General features: G+C 34.3%; 1 protein-coding gene across 1 annotated transcript; it reads right to left on the bottom strand.

Annotated features, from left to right (window-relative positions):
- Positions 1-4,490: 4,490 nt before the first annotated feature.
- rab38b (RAB38b, member of RAS oncogene family) lies at positions 4,491-16,530 on the bottom strand. The gene is made up of 3 exons (XM_056466962.1): positions 16,314-16,530; positions 11,993-12,273; positions 4,491-8,243 (listed from the first exon to the last, which is right to left on the bottom strand). Exons 1-3 carry the CDS (start codon positions 16,510-16,512, stop codon positions 8,091-8,093), a joined length of 633 nt encoding a protein of 210 aa, XP_056322937.1. The 5' UTR covers positions 16,513-16,530; the 3' UTR covers positions 4,491-8,090.
- Between the last annotated feature and the right edge of the window lie 588 nt (positions 16,531-17,118).

The raw sequence follows: 17,118 nt of genomic DNA, 5'->3' as shown, positions 1-17,118 counted from the left end.
TTTAATTAGACAGTTTTAGATGAAGGAGGATTCTGATGCAGCTGGTATCTGTCAGTTTGAGAGGAGTAACAGTCTCAGTCGTTTTCTCCTTCACCCACACCACACCACAAGCATGCCTGCAAACCGAGACTTATAACGAGCAGTCTGTATGAGGAGCAGTCGCTCCTGTGCATAAATTATTTCAGCATATTCTGTCGTCAAAATAACTGTAAAAGCGAAGAGAACGGTTTTACATGGCTTTTAGCTGAATTCATGTTGTGAATGGCTTTAAAATGTCTTGAATGGAAATGTCAAGTTACCTAGCGTCAGCTGTCATCGCTGTTGCAATTAGGTTTTTTTTTTTTTTAATTAAATGCCACAGGAAGAACAGGTGCCAGAATAAAAACATTTGGTAAGTTTCAGTTTTTTATAGGCTACATGACGTTTTTGACTCTTTTTTTTTTTTCTGGGATTTCTGTAATACCTCTAATTGTAGAAAAAAAATGAATAACTGTAGGCTACACAAGATGTGGATTTAATCAGTTGGCGAGTTTTGATATGAGTGATAGTTCACCCAAATATGAAAGTTCAGTCATCATTTACTCATCCTTCATTTGTCAGAAACCTAGTTGAGTTTCTTTCTGTTCAGCTCAAAAGATGTTTTGAAATATGTTCAACTTAGTAATTGTTCTATTGATGTCAGTGGGTACTACCAATTTCCAACATTCTTCAGAGCAGTGTTAATTTCGTTGATGAAACATTTTAGTTATAATTGTCATGACTAACATGTTTCTACCATGAAATGCAAATAAAAATTAAGTGATAAAACGACAACTATAATATACTGACATTTTAGTTGACTAATAAAAACGAGACGAGAATGCGATCGAGGAATGTATTTTGGTAAATATTTAATCAGAATTAATCTTGGTGTGGGATTCTGACACACACCCACATTTGAAAAGTAACTGGTCCACAGAAGAAGCAGGATACCACATCATTACTCTACTTATTTAATCAGTGTTATAGCTGAGCACCATGTCTTGTAACACCAACTACGACAGTAAAGCTTGGTATAGACTGACATTGCAAAGTGGACTATTTTAAGCCCTTTCAAAGATTTAACGGCTTGAAACTGTTCAACAAACTGGTTTAAAAGACTAGTAGTTTACCAGGTTAAAATAAAGGGTTTGCTAAATAATTACGCAGTCCTGCATTTTCAGATGGCTACTGTTCTTACATGTGGAATAATTGCTGAAACAATTTTACATATTACTTATGATATAAATAAACAATGCATATCTAATTTTTGGCCTTCAATGGAAAAGCTATATTGTATATTTCATGAGAGTTAGAATATTTATGTTTATTTACGTTAGAATATTTTGTATAAATATTTGTATACAATATTTTAATTCAATTACACTTAAATTAAATCAAATATATTTTAGTCAACTAAATCTAGAGTAGATTTAGTCGACTATAATCTTTTAAAATTTAGTCGATTAAAACAAAAATTATTTAGAAGACTGAAACATAACTAAAATTAAAATAGAAATAAAAATTTGCTGTCAAAATTAACACTGCATCAGAGTTGCTACAGAAGAAAGAAACTCAAAAGGATCTGTGACAATTGAAGGCTGAGTAAATGATGGTAAATGTTCATATTTGGGTGATCTATTCCTATACATCTTAACTCAAACTGACAATTAAAACCTGAAGCTAAAGCTGCGATTAGCTGTGGCAACGGCATATGAGAACCTCGTGACAGATAAACAGAGTGAAATGAGTTAATTATTTTTGTATGAATCTTTCAGTGGATGAATCATCCCTATGTGTCGAGGTCCCTAAGAGATATGATAAGGCCCCACTGGGAAATAGCTCCACCACTGGATAAAGTGTAACAGCCAACTGTGATCATGTGTGCTTTTCTTCATCAGCCTGGATGTCCTCTGACTTTCGGTTTATAGTTTTGTGAAAGTCAGTCACTCTCTGCAAAACATGCTTCCATACATAGTAGCCTTCCATACAATATGTAGCCTAAAAGCAGTAGGCATATATCAAATGACCAGAGTAGAATGTCCAAATTCATAGTATTTAGAAAAACAGTAAGCAAAAAGTATCTGGATTACCTGCTACTTCTGCTTGAGATTTTGAAGTGCACACTCAATGGACACTTTTATTATTTTAAGGTATTTGAAGAGAATTTATAATTAGGTATTTTTGTGGGACTGAGCCAATATTGGATTCTTGCACATATTCTAAAGAAACATTTAGTAATTTGACTTAACCTACTTAAGGAATATGCCCCTTCACTTGATCAATTCACTACCCGACCTAAATAGTTTCAGAGGTATTAATGTGTCCCAAGTTGGTTGAAATGAGTATTACAAAGTTATCAGGATGGTCAGCTATTTCCACTACAATTTAAAGTGCAGACTTTAATGGCTAACAATTAACAAATTATAAATACTCAAACTACTGTAATTAAGTAGTTTTTCTCAGGAATTGTAATTTACTAAGTAGTTTTTAGTTTTGTACTAAGTAGTTTTTGAGAACATTTTTAGTGCTGCATCAGTACTTTTACTCCACTACTTTCCTTCAACCTGCAGTCACTACTTTATTTTTTCCTGATTTGAAAAATCAGTCCTGTGATTCCTGTCCAATTAAATCATACACAGAAGGTAAATCGCATCATAATGAACTACCTCAAGGCATGTGCGATTTATAGTTGCAGCAAACTGTTTGGAAGCATTAAAAGTGTTCAAGAAGATGTCCAAAATCTTTACACACATTGACCCAGAGACTGTTTAGATGCATGTTACCGACGAAAAGATGACGGATGTTTACTGTTTGATGAAACACTCAGCAGGCACAAGATAGACGTTACCACTATGACGTCTATCAGATGTTGGATTTTGGTTGCCAAACCTGATGAATAAATGTCAATACTTGTCATCGATAGGGCGTTGGTTTAAGATGTTGGCTTCTGGTTGGATTTTGGTCATTTTCCAACACAACCTAAAATCAACCTAATACTGTCATTTGACGTCATTGTTGGACATCAAAATAGCGTTGTCCTTAGACGCTGGCTAGACATTAAATTTTGGTCATCTGACATCACAACCTAAATCTAACCTAATATTAACATCTTATGATGTTGTGTGCCTGCTGGGCAACTAAATGCACTGCAGAATGTTTCGTTTACACTACTACTTTACTACTCACTACTCTTTAATGCTTTTGAAAGGTCTAATTTTTACTAATACTTTGAGTAATATTTACAATAGATACTTTTACCCGCACTACATTTTTAGGCAAGTAATGGTACTTTTACTTAAGTCTGATTTTTCAGTCCTCTTTCCACCACTGGCTATAGCTCATTGTACTTTTTCTTTACAAAAACTTTATGGTAGTTCTATGGGGAACCAAATAAATCATTTTAGAGAATGAATTAAGAGATGAGTCTTTCGAATGACATCAACTAACCTCTTCTACTTATAATTTGAAGTATATTAAGGTTTTGTGTTCTTGGAAAAAAGAGAGTATAGTACACTATATAAATGGCTCCATTATTTATAGAATCAAGTAATCATTTTGATAGTAATGAAGTCTGATTAGCTAAATAAATAAAAAAAACATGCCCAGCTAGTCAGGGTGACCTTGTTCCTGAACATTATAATTTAAGGAAGTCGTCATTACTTTGAGAAAAACGGCATCATCGTGACTAACAGGCCAAATAATAGAAGTGAAATAGCTCATCAGATTGGAGAGTCTTTGCAGAACCACATGTTTAGAATATCTCATGCTAGTCGGAAAGAGTCCTAGAGAATAATAGTAGCTTACTTTTCATCCATTCTCCATTTCTCTTCTATTTTAAATTTCTCATGGGCCGAGTAATGGCTCTCATATGACTAAGCCTGCATTTGTTCCAGCAACCTGCGGTAGTCAAATCCAATTCCTGTGAAAAAAGCAGAAGCGGTCATGTGGTCCATTAGAAGCACACAAAGGTTCTCAGAGCTCTTGTGTCCTCATCCATAAACATCTTGTGTGCGGCATTAATGCTGTAAATCAACACAATGCTCACTAGAATCCTCACAAATGAGCACCAGGCGCATTATCGATCAAATCTGAATTCTCTGAATTAATCGAAAGTGAATTCTCTCAATATTGGGCTTTTGTCAGTGTTTTAGCAGAGCCGATTTCCAAGAAGCTGGTAAGAAGTGCCTCCTCCTGCTCTATGAAAAAAATCTAAACACAAATGTAAGAGCCTGCAGAGAAAAAGTAGCATGCAGTTGTTATGGTGATAACACTAGAGTTGAGTATAGGTGTGAAAAGAAATACAAGGCTGTAATTTGTCTAGCCTTCCCACATCCCATTATTCCAGCTGAGAGATCACGTTTTATGTTGTTATACACACACTTAAATATAATTGGTGATGATAACTCTTATGCTAATGCCGTATGAATGAAAAGTCAGTCAACAAAGCAAGATTTCATTTCGACTTTATACTTTAGACACGTTCTTTAAGAGTATACTGTATTTGACGTATACAGTAGCATAAAAATCTTACATTATTTAAAATGTCAATACTTCAGTGTTTTCTAGACAGCAATCTTCACACAACAGCGAACAAAACATATTTAACAATACCAAACAATCCCTAATAATACAACACCTCCCACACGGACAAATAATATTTGAGGATAAAAACTAGGTGCGCAAGGAAAGGCAGTAGATCAATATACACATTAAAGCATTTGAATAAAGCGCACGGCGATATAGGCAATCATGGGAGATTTATATAATGTCAGTGAGTCATACACTGAATCACTGCAAAGGAGATGCGAAATAGGAGTGAAAAAAGGGATGAAATGGAGGGATGGCAGCAGATAAGAAAGGCCAGGGTGTTCAAGGAGACAAGAGAGGATGAGGGAAGAGGTTGGCAGCTCTCCTTTTAGATATACAGTCTGAAAAATAGCTTGATTATGAACACTCGAGACGCGTTATTGCGGAATGCAAGTTCAGATGCTATAAATTAAAACCATAAAAGGCTCATGAAGTCGTAATAGCGTGCCAGGCCATTAACACTGTATTGAGGTAAAAGTAGTAATTCATAAAGCTCCAAATAACTTTAATGAATCAAGATCAGAAGCTTAAACTCTTTGATTTATAGCTTCGAGGTCATTATTCAGGGTTTCTGCAGGTTTTATCATCAAATTTAGGTCTTTTTAAGACCTTTGTGAATTAAATTTTGCAGAGCTAAATACTAATGATGATTTCTAATGGCTTGGTTGGGCCAATGAAAATGTATAATTTTTTTGCCACAAAAAAAAAAAATTCAATGTAATTATTTCTTAGCACCATACTTTAATGTGTCAAAACAAGAACACTTTTTCAACATAATATTTCTATTTTTATAAACAATGACAATTTTAACATTGCTAAAGGTATATTTATTGTGGAGACAATTACATAAATAATCCAAAATATATTTTTGTTAAACTTTAGTCCAAATTGTTTGAGTATAAATTCTATTCAACCTCATGCGTTTTTGATATAAAACCTTATATTTCAGGCCTATTTATGAATATTATGTCTGCTCCTTACTTCTGTAAAGCGTTTCTGTATGAATGTAAGGTAACGTAAAGAGATTCAGTTTAAGTCAGAATTATTAGCCCCCCTTTGAATTATTATTTTTTTATATTTCTCAAATGATGTTTAACAGAGCAAGGAAATTTTCACAGTATGTCTGATAATATTTTTTCTTCTGGAGAAAGTCTTATTTGTTTTATTTCAGCTAGAATAAAAGCATTAATGAACCGTTTTAAGGTCAAAATTATTAGCCCCTTTAAGCTATTAGTTTTTTTTTTCGACTGTATGCAGAACAAACCACTGTTATACAATAACTTGCCTAATTACCCTAACCTGCCTAGTTAGCCTGATTAACCCAGTTAAGCCTCTAAATGTCACTTTAAGCTGTATAGAAGTGTCTTGAAAAATATCTAATCAAATATTATTTACTGTCATCATGGCAAAGATAAAACAAACCAGTTATTAGAAATGAGTTATTAAAACTATTATGTTTAGAAATGTGTTGAAAAAAATCCGTTTAACAGAAATTGGGGAAAAAATAAACAGGTTAAATTTTAAGATTTTTTAAGACCTAGCAGACACCCTGTTATTTTATGCTAGGGAAGTCCTGAACATAAAGTCACATTACATAAATATATAAATTTATTAATAAAATTAATGACATGCATTTAGGAAATGCCATTTTTTACTTTATGATGACTTTAAGAAGGATATAAATACAAATTGTCATTTATGTATGGCATATTATTACCAATGTGTGAACAGCTTGTAACAAAATCAGAGAGGAATAAGAGAGTGAGAGGTCTTTCTTGATTCCTTGGGGTAAACAAAGCATTTTTGTTGAATAAATTACACTTATTTTTACTTTTTATGTTGAATCCAAAGATCATCTCCTAAAATGACTTTTGCTGCTTGTTCAAACTACTTATTTAAAATGAGCTGAATCAACTCAATTCTTGAGTTTTTAAGGGGGACAACTTAATTGTTTTGCGTTCAATCCACCTAAATTTGTAAAAACAATGAAGTTAACTTAATCGACTTATGTTCCGACAACATGAAGGAATTATGTGAAACCCAGCATTTTTTACAGCATATAAATGTGAAACAAATGCTTACATATAATCAAGCTGTACTACTGTCATGGTCACACTTTACAAAAAAGGTTTCATTGGTTAATGATCGTTAAAGTATTTACTAACATGAACTAATAATGAACAATACCAGCACAGCATTTATTAATAGTTCAACATTTACAAATACATAGTTAACATGAACTAACAAGGCCATTAACAATGCTAAATAAATACTGTAATAAATGTATTGTTGATTGTTTGTTCATGTTAGTAAATTCATTAACTAACAAACTAATTCAACATTATTGTAAAGTGTTCCTAATAGTATAATCAAACTATCATAGTAGTATAATTTTACTTATTTCATCTGTCAACGTGAATTTCAGAACCGCTAAAATCAGATGCTTTCTTAACCTTTGTTTTCTCACCACTGTCATTTTTATTGTGCCTTAATTGTGGAACGAGTGCAGAACATTTATTTATTCATCTAAACAGCTCTCAGCAGTGCAGGTGGCTTCAGGGTGTTATCAATAATTTCATACAATAGTGTCTATATTATTTTGTTTTGCTTCAAAGTTAAGAATGAAAGTTTACTTAAAGCAATAGTATGACATTTTTTGGTGTTAAAGGGTGCGTATTCACAACAAAGGAATAGTCTGATGGCGCAAAGACATGTTCACTAGGTAAAACGCTTTTTTTTTACTCTGGATTTGGGATAACGTACACTTTAAGAAACGTTGGGTTTCGTTAATATTGATTGCACATATTGCGCCTTTATAGACCACCAGTGTTGGTAATAACAGATATATTAGAATTTTACATATGGCTTATTTAACAAATTAAACTTTAAGCTTTTTAAATTAATAACTGTATAGGTAAAATATTGATGACTTTTCCTGTGCTGTGCGATTGTTTCATCCAATCAAATGCCCAATAGAATGAAATATTCCTCCCACAAATGCCATCATGCCTACAAATAGGAAGTAGAAAGTCATAGTTTATGATTGAGACATAACTAATGCATAACTATAGTCTTTGTGCAACATCATTGGGACTTTATCAGTGACTTTCCTGAAACAGTGTTGCACTTAAAGTAAAAAAAAGATGATTACTTTCATTCGACTCCGAGGTTATTAAATCTTACCCACCAGAAACCACTATATTACAGTGTGCATGCTGATGAAACACTCTTGTTTAATCAGCCATCTGTCTGTGTGTCTGACAGAAATAAATACTCATCTATTACCTTGTGCAGCCAAGCCTTTTGTTAGACATAAGTATCAAAAAAGTGCAGCTTTTAACATAAATACATTTACTCTGTGCAAGCTCAAAGTGTCTGTAGCTTCAACGGTTGATCGATGGTTGACCGACGTAGTGCTGGAATCAGATCGATTCTGGTGTGAAGGTCTATATCTTCATCAGTCCACCAGCGCTGCTGTCTTCTCAAGGTTTGAAGCAAGCAGAACAGGTAATTTCTTTATCCGAGTTGAGTTGAGGAGAGATGGTATCTGGAACCACTGATTTCAGGATATCGTTCTCACTGGCAATTATGTGCTTCACAAGGAAGTTGGCTGCATCATTAATGTTGACGTTTTCCTAAAATTTGGAGAGAGAAAACATGCATTATTTTGTGTGTGTGTGTGTGTTTCTAAATGTTTGGCTTGATCTTTCAGAAGAGAGATTGTGATTCATCTTAGCTCCCATTGAATTTGGCATGGGAAAAGTAATAGATTATTCAAACCCGAGAAAATGCTTATAGATGGAGGTGAATTCATTTAAGACTCATTGGACTCTTTGTTAAGAATGGATAGAGGTCCTAAAATAAATAAATCCCTAATGGATTTACTGTGACGACCACAGTGTACAAACAGTCCATTCTCTTGTCTCCCTCGGCAACTGCTCTGCATATGAGTGGCAGGTGTAATTAGCATGCAAATATTAATAAGCTTCAATCAGAAGCTTTAATGAAGCTTTAAAGGTCTTTATAATGCAAAATCTGTCAAAACATATTTGTTAGAATGCAAGTAGAGGGCTCAGTGCTTAGCACTGTAGCCTCACAGCAAGATGGTCACTGGTTTGAGTCCCGGCTGGGCCAGTTGGTATTTCTGTGTGGGGTTTGCATGTTCTCACCGTGTTCATGTGGGTTTCCTCCGGGTGCTCTGGTTTCCCCCACAGTGCAGAGACATGCGCTTCAGGTGAATAAAATAAATTAAATTGGCTGTAGTGTATGAGTGTAAATGTGAGAGTGTATGGGTGTTTCCCAATACTGGGTTACGACTGGGCATCCACTGTGTAAAACATATGTTGGAATAGTTGGTGGTAGATTCCGCTGTGGTGACCCCTGATAAATAATAGACTACTGGTGCTTTCACATCTGTGGTTCGGTTCATTTGGTCCGGACCAAGGGGAACAAATGATACATTGTAGCATTTTTCTGCCGTTTTTGGGTCGTTTTCACACCACACTGATTGCTTTGATTCGAACCAGTTGAGAAGAACCAAAAGGCTGAAGGAAAATGAATGAATGAATCCAAAAAATCATTTTTGCATAAAACACCATTCAAACTAATTCACACCATCTTCTAGAACTACTTTTGCGGTATGATAATACCATTGTAGTAGATAATATTACGTTTTTCTTTTTGTGTACAGATATCATTAGGCCTCATTCACCAATATCTTCTTAGGAATTTTTGTTAAGAACCTTGCTTAGAACAATTAATGCTGGATTCACAACATATTCTTAAGCAATCGAATTGTTCACACATGTGTTCAAAGGAAGAGGGAATTCCATGTCTTCTTGATTGAAATTGCTTGTCAGTTATTTCAAATTACAATGGAAAAGCTTTGAAATTTCCCAAAGATGAACATGACAACTTAGGACTGTTTATTTAAGGTATTGCACTCCAAATTACCTGGCCCCTCCTCTGATGGCTCCATGCAAATGCAGGTTGCCAGATTGATGACACATCCAGGAGCGAAAAGGGGGTGAAAGTAAATTTTGCATCGTGTACCAAAAGGAAATTTTATTAAAGTTGCCACAGGGTCCCCTTATTTATTTAATAATATATTAAAGCAAGAATATATGTGTATTTTGAAAGAACAGCATAGTATTTTGTTTTGTCTTTACACAGTCAGTTGCTTATTGGAATTATTTCCTACAATTATCAGATGATATGGCATGCTGTATATACCATCTCTTTAAATGTATTTGTTTTACTTAAGATAATTTATCATTTAGAATTTTCTTTAGACCTGTAATGCACTCCAGAATCTGACAGATTGATTAGCTGTAGGCTCTAGAACAGTTATCTGAAGCGTTGTCATACAGTGCTATGCCTGGATTTCATGAGTAGCCTTGCATTTATTAACAAAAGCTATATTTATAGTATTTGGAAGTAATTCGCGTTTTCCTCCTGTAGAAAAACGTCATAAGAACAACGTTTGGTGGCTCAATGTACTACAACAGTGTTTTTAAAAGATTTAACACTTAATTGCTATAGTGTACAACCAAGCACATGTGGTCAGAACACAAACGTGTTGCAAGTAATGAAGTATTAAGCATTTCTCCCATAGAAAAGCCAGTCTAAGCAAAATGCTAGAAGGCGTCTGTAGCTCCTCTCTGCTCTGCCTCTTTGCCCTTGTTTGGTATCCTCCGGTGGGCGCGATGATGCGCAAACAAAATGGCGACGGTTGGCTATGCCTACTGCTAGCTTCTTTTAGGGTTTTCAGAAACCTATGGGTGACATCATGGATACTACGTCCATATCTTTTACAGTCTATGATTCATTCAGAGACTGAACACATATGCACACTCATGTGTTATCAAATGTCACCATTTTCACTAAATCACACTTAAATTAATGCTTTTTGTCTCCCAAATTCATATAATAAAGAGAACGATAAAATAACGTTATTAACCGTTTAACTGTAAACGTTTCTGTTCAGAACGATTAAAGTTGATTTTTTTTTTCGCTTTTCCTTTCTGTTCCTGAAAAATGTCATTTGTTTCCGTTTTTCGTTTCCGTTTTTTCGTTTCCGTTACTTAAACCGGTTCGGAGCCCTGGATATGGCTGTTGTTTCTTTTTAGATATATCTCTTGAAACCAGTTTTCAAAAGTTACTTTTTTTAGACTCCCAAAATGCAGTTGTTATGTTATGCACTATGTTATGCACAAAATGTTATGTTATGCACTGCACTGCAAAAATGCCATAATTCACATCCACATAAAAAATAACAACATATTTACACTGCAACATGTTTTTCTTAGTTTTTAATCCTATTGTCTGTGTCTAAACTTACATAATACACTTAATATACTGTAGTGCAGTGGCATATTTTAATGTACCATGGTAGAGTCTGGAACCATTGCTATACCTATAAACAGTACCCACAGTACCTATGATATACCTACAGCGTGGAAAATGAGTAATAAACACGTCATGTTTTTTTCCTAGGAATAATATTTCTAAAGGAGCTGTTAAAGTGGAATTAAAGATTTTGGTAAACCTAAACAATACAAACATTAAAATAAAACAAAACAAAAAAAAATCTGATAAATAAGTTATGTGTAATAACAATGAAATGACAGGAGAAAGTACTGAACTACTGAAACATATTTAATACTTTATATAAAAGGCTTTTTGGGTGATGGCAGCTTTAAGATGACTCTCATATGGAGAATGAAATCACATGAGCTGCTCAGCTGTGTTTTTTCCCAGACTTCAACAGAGTGTAAAAATCTTGATGGTTCTGTAGGTCTCGTCTATCAAATCTGAGCTTTACTTAGTATTTTCTATTGCATTCAAGTGGCTGGGCCATTCTACAGCTTGATTTCCTTTCTCTGAAACCATTTGGGAGTTTCATTGGCTGTGCTTTGGATCATTTTCTTGCTAAAATGTCCCTGGATTCATCTTCATCGTCCCGATAATGTAGATGTTCGACTAAAGCAGCTAATATTAATTTACAATGATGAAGGACACAAGGTTGCTGAATAACTGTGTGAGGTTTCAGCTGCTGTCTGGGCTTTCACTGTCTTACTACAACTCACTTTCTTCATGTGTTAAATTTTTTTTCCCTGAGTCATTTTATTTTATTACACATAACTTCATTTGTAAATAATTAGATTTGTTTTCCTTGCATATTTGGATTTCTTTGGTTGTAGTCAACATCTGGTAAAACATTCAAGTAAACAGCACCTTTAGAAATATGTTTTCTGAGAAAAATGGTGACATGTTCAAATACATGTCATGTATTTTTCACACTTTATACTATACGTTTCTGTAAGAATACACACAAACATTATTTGTCATTTTGGTAAAATCATATTAAATTGCTGCACCTTACCTTAGCAGATGTCTCAAACCACCCCACAAATCCATTCTCCCTGCAGTACTGGTCCATTTTCAGGCTGTTGTTAGTCAGAAAGTCTCTGTTTTGGTCGCACTTGTTGGCCAGGAGCACTGTGGCGATACTCTGGCCATTTGAAAGTACTAATTTAGAGTCCAGATCCTCCTTCCATTTGGAGACTGCCTCAAACGTGGCAGGTCTGGTAACATCAAACACAATAAACGCCCCCATGGCCTCTCTGTAATAAACCCGCGTCATGTTGCCGAACCTCTCCTGACCTTCCAGTGCAGATGGAGAGGGAGAAAAAAAGGGCACAAAATAATTGGGAAAAGCATGACACAACAAGCCAGATACAACACACAGATACACTACTGTTCAGAATTTTTTTACAAAGATTTTGACTAAGATTTCGTAAAATTATTTTCAAAAGGAGTCATTTATGTCCACTGAAATATGAAATATTTTTACAATCGAAAAGTTTAGATGCAAAAACCTCTAAGTGCCGTCTGAATTTTTCTAAACCTCCTATGTTTATGTTCAGTTATTTCACTTTAAAGACAATGAAAATAACATTTTCTTTGCACTAAGAGTAAAATTACTCAAACTACACACACTAAAAGTACATTTTATATAAAAAATTCAGACAGCACCTAAAGGTTTTTGCATCTAAACTCTTCAATTTTATTTAACTTTCTTGTCATTTATTGGCAACAAAGCTCAATTTCCAGCATCATCGCTCCAGATTTCAGTGTCAAATGATCCATCAGAAATTATTCATACAGGGTGGGTGAAAAGTAACTACTGTAATGGCTGTGAATTTAATGATAAATATATTTTATTAACTGTACATTTCCTTACTACATACAGTGAATAACCCTAAACTGACTTTCTCAGAATTCCCTGCATGACTCTTCACTTTTTCTCTTTTTTTATCAGTTATATTCATTGGAGTTTTATGTTAGATCAAATATTGATAATGTTTATGGCATTACTTTGATGTCATGTGTGTTGTTACCATGATGGTGTTTATTAGTTAAATCCCATTAGTAAATCACATTGAGCGCCTTCTGTGTATTAATATGTTTCTCTGCTTGTGGAAATTTGGTGGTGTTTTTGTCTGTGTATTATAAAGGTACAATTTAGATGTTAATACTTCAAAATGTATTACCACTGCATTAATTAAAGGATTACAGTAGTTTACTGTGAATTTTGAAATGTATCTTCGGCAGTATATGGCAGTTAGGCAATATTTCGTTGCTATAGAATTTGAGGTATCACTAAAGTCATGATGGAAACTGTCTCTAAATAGACGACAGTAAACCAGATTTCATATTTCCTGCATTGATAATTATAGATTTTAAACCAATTTTTTATGCCTATAGTTACTTTTCACCCACCTAATTTTGATTCTAAGAATAAAAGCATAGTGTATATAGAGTATACAGTATATACACTACTGGTCAAAAATTTGGGGTCAGGTTTTATTTTTCATGGTGTTACAGCCTGATCTCACGAGGAAACATAAGTATTTTACGTTTTGTCAGTTTAGTGGTTAATTTGTACGAGTTCAGTCATACGAATTTGTACGATTTTAAAAAGGAGGCGTGGCACCTAATCCCACCCCTAAACCCAACCATCATTGGAGGATGAGCAAATCGTACTAAATTGTACGAATTAGATTGTACAAATTCATACAAATTAGCCACTAAATCAAAAAGTTATGAATTGCCGTGAGATTGTGTTGGTTTTTTAAAGTAAATAATTCTGCCCAATAAGGCTGCATTTATTAAATGTAAAAAAACAAAAGTAAATTGATAAATATTTATAAAAAAAATTAAATATCTGCTTTCTTATTATATGTAGTTTCAAATGAAATTACTACTCCAGTCATTACAGCTTTTATTACTATTACCATCAATAATATTCATATTATGATTTAATAATAATAATAATAATTCATATTAAGTGATTTCTGAAGGATCATGTGACTCTGAAGACTGGTGTAATGAAGCTGATAAATCATCTTTAAAATAACTGGAATAAATGATTAAATTACATTATAATCTACTTTTGAACTGTTATTTTATAGTGCAATAACATTTCACTATTTTACAATTGTATTTTGGATGAAATAAATGCAGCCTTGGCGAGCAGGAGAAGCTTATTTTAAAACATTTAAAAATCCAAACTTTTGACTGGTAATGTATATACTATATAGCCATAGTAAGATTTTAAATTGCAGTTCACACTCCAAACTCTAAAAAGTCCTTGCCAAGACAAATCTGGCATGATTACATTTAGTGAAATGAATCTGCTAAACAAAAAACACATGACTCTCTACAACTGAATGTTCATTAATGTGCATAGTTTTGAGCAGTATCCACAGCAAACTTCTTATTCAATTGGAATACACTCGTTACTACTGATTTTTCCTTCTAATGGCACATTCCATCTGTGCATTTCACTTGTCTAACTCTGAATGCATCCACTTTTCTGCGCTGCCAGCATTGCACAACATTCCCTTGGACAGCTGTTTCTCTCAGTTTCTTCTGTTATTTGTTCAAAATTAGAATCAGGAGGTGCATGTTGATCTCCACGGGTCTGACAGCAGTCTGCTTTACACATGATGGACCACAAAACATGCTGTGTTGATTTCGCTTATGCATATGGAACTTGACAAACAACAGCAATGAAATGTAAACCATCAATCAAGTCAAAATAAATCTCTTGTTTATGTGCACTATTAAAATGCTAATTTAATGTATTTGCTTCTTTGTTGACTGAACGTTGGTGAAGCAGTAGGGAATGCCCTTTACCGAATTCTTACAATCATCTAACTTGACAACTGAATGACTGTGCTTTCTGAGAAAACTTAGTCACTAGCAAGGAAAATGAACTCAGCATGTTTCACTTCATGATACTGTTTGTCAGATGACTTCCTTGTCAGAAAGGATGAGTTTATGATGCCCACAAGGAGTTTATGACTGTGCATGATTACTGACAACAAAATTAAATGCAGTTTTAATGAGAACATTGTAATAATGAAGTACAAACCTTTAGGGTTCTTTAGTGCAGTTTAGATTATTAGAGGTTTAATTCAATTTATTATATTACCTTATTTTGTATTTTAAATTAGCAGTTTGCTTTCTCGCAAAAGAGGTGTTGATATGAGTTGTAATGCTATGGAATTGACAAATATTTACCATATCATTTCCCCAGTTAGTAGTAGTACATACCTAGAAGACAGTGACAAAAAGACAAAAAAGCGTAGGCTAACTAGCCTATTTATACTTAATGCACTTTTTAAGTGGTTTCCATTTATATTAAAGTGTATTATTATTCCACTGTAGTAGAAGTACCCTTGTATTTTGATGAAAACTGGTTATATGCTCATATAAATTTTGCTTTTACGAGAGCTGTTACCCTTTGCCATCTTCATGCATTACTACATTGACTTCTCATGCTATTTTGCTTGTCTTGAAGAATGTTGTTTTTGGTTAGTTGTGCTATTTTAACATGAAATTGAAGACTGAGAGCAGAAAGTGCGACGAACAAGTGGTTTGTTTACAAAGATTTTCCCGCAATGTCATCCGCGTGCTTTCAGTCTCACATGAGACCTTATGCGGGCACGCGGAAAACAAGATCTTCAAGGTGCGCGTGCTTGACACGTGAGAGAGATGAAGAAAAGACGGAAAAAACTTGGTTTGGGATCGTGTTTTGTTGCTTAACAAGATCAACTAACGTTTTTACCACGGAATGGACCAATTCGATTTTGAACGTGATCTGTTTTATAACTGTTAAACAATCAAAACTCTTACAATTTATAAAGTTTTTTTAAATAGACCTTTAGACTATATATATTTTATACAAATTCTTACCAAACTGGATCACTCGGGGAATTTCCTAATCAGTGCATTTTATACTTTCATTACAGTGAATTGTACAGCCTAGGCTACATTTAAAAGTTTCCTTCGTAATGTAACTTATCTCTCTCTATATTTTTCTAACCTAAAGTTCAACTATACATTTTTGTCATAGATATTATATTTATTGTGCTGAAAGTGAAGATTTTAGAGTATTTATTTAATTAGTGTTTTTAAGGCTCTATCTGTCTTATTGTTAGGCTACTGCTGTAGGCTAATAGCCTAATTATTTTCTAAGGACACAGTTGTAGGTGTCATTCCGTTAAACATTCATTATGAGGTAGTCTAAGTTGTTGTGTGCCACTTAAAACAGCGCAATTTCTTGCATTTCAGCAAATTTGTTTAAAAAATGCTGACAAATGTGTCTCCATAATCTGTAGCCTACTTTCTCTTACCTGCAATGTCCCACAGCTGCAGCCGGACCGTCTCTGAGTCCCAGTTTAGAACTTTGAGCGCGAAATCCACACCGATGGTGGCTCTGTAGTTGGTGGAGTACGTCTGGTGCACATACCGCTTAATGATGCTGGTCTTCCCTACTCCCAAATCACCGATGACAAGAATTTTATACAAATGCTCCTTCTGATTGTTATGCATCTCTGAGGGTGTGTGTGTCCAGAGTTTATCACACTACCTCTTCATCTGTCATTGAACTTAAACTGGCACCGCCCAGGGCGTGGAGAGACTTGTGACCAGCTGTCAGACAAACTCTGTTTGTTCATGCGGACAGAATTCATGTCATTCACACTTGATGTGCCTGTTCATTCTGTCTGTCCGTCCGTCCGTCCGTCTGTCTGTCTGTCTGTCTATCTATCTATCTATCTATCTATCTATCTATCTATCTATCTATCTATCTATCTATCTATCTATCTATCTATCTATCTATCTATCTATCTATCTATCTATCTATCTATCTATCTATCTATCTATCTATCTATCTATCTATCTGTCTGTCTATCTGTCTGTCTGTCTGTCTATCTACTTTATCTATCTATCTATATATCCATCCGTCCGTCCGTCCGTCCGTCCGTCCGTCCGTCTATCTATCTATCTATCTATCTATCTATCTATCTATCTATCTATCTATCTATCTATCTATCTATCTATCTATCTCGTCTGTCTGTCTGTCTGTCTGTCTGTTTATCTACTTTATCTATCTATCTATCTATCTATCTATCTATCTATCTATCTATCTATCTATCT

This window comes from Danio aesculapii, chromosome 10, assembly GCF_903798145.1.
Source record: "Danio aesculapii chromosome 10, fDanAes4.1, whole genome shotgun sequence".
In the NCBI taxonomy this organism is placed as follows: Eukaryota; Metazoa; Chordata; class Actinopteri; order Cypriniformes; family Danionidae; genus Danio; species Danio aesculapii.
The sequence above is the reverse complement of the archived record's forward strand: the minus strand, read 5'-3'. Positions and strand labels throughout refer to the sequence as shown.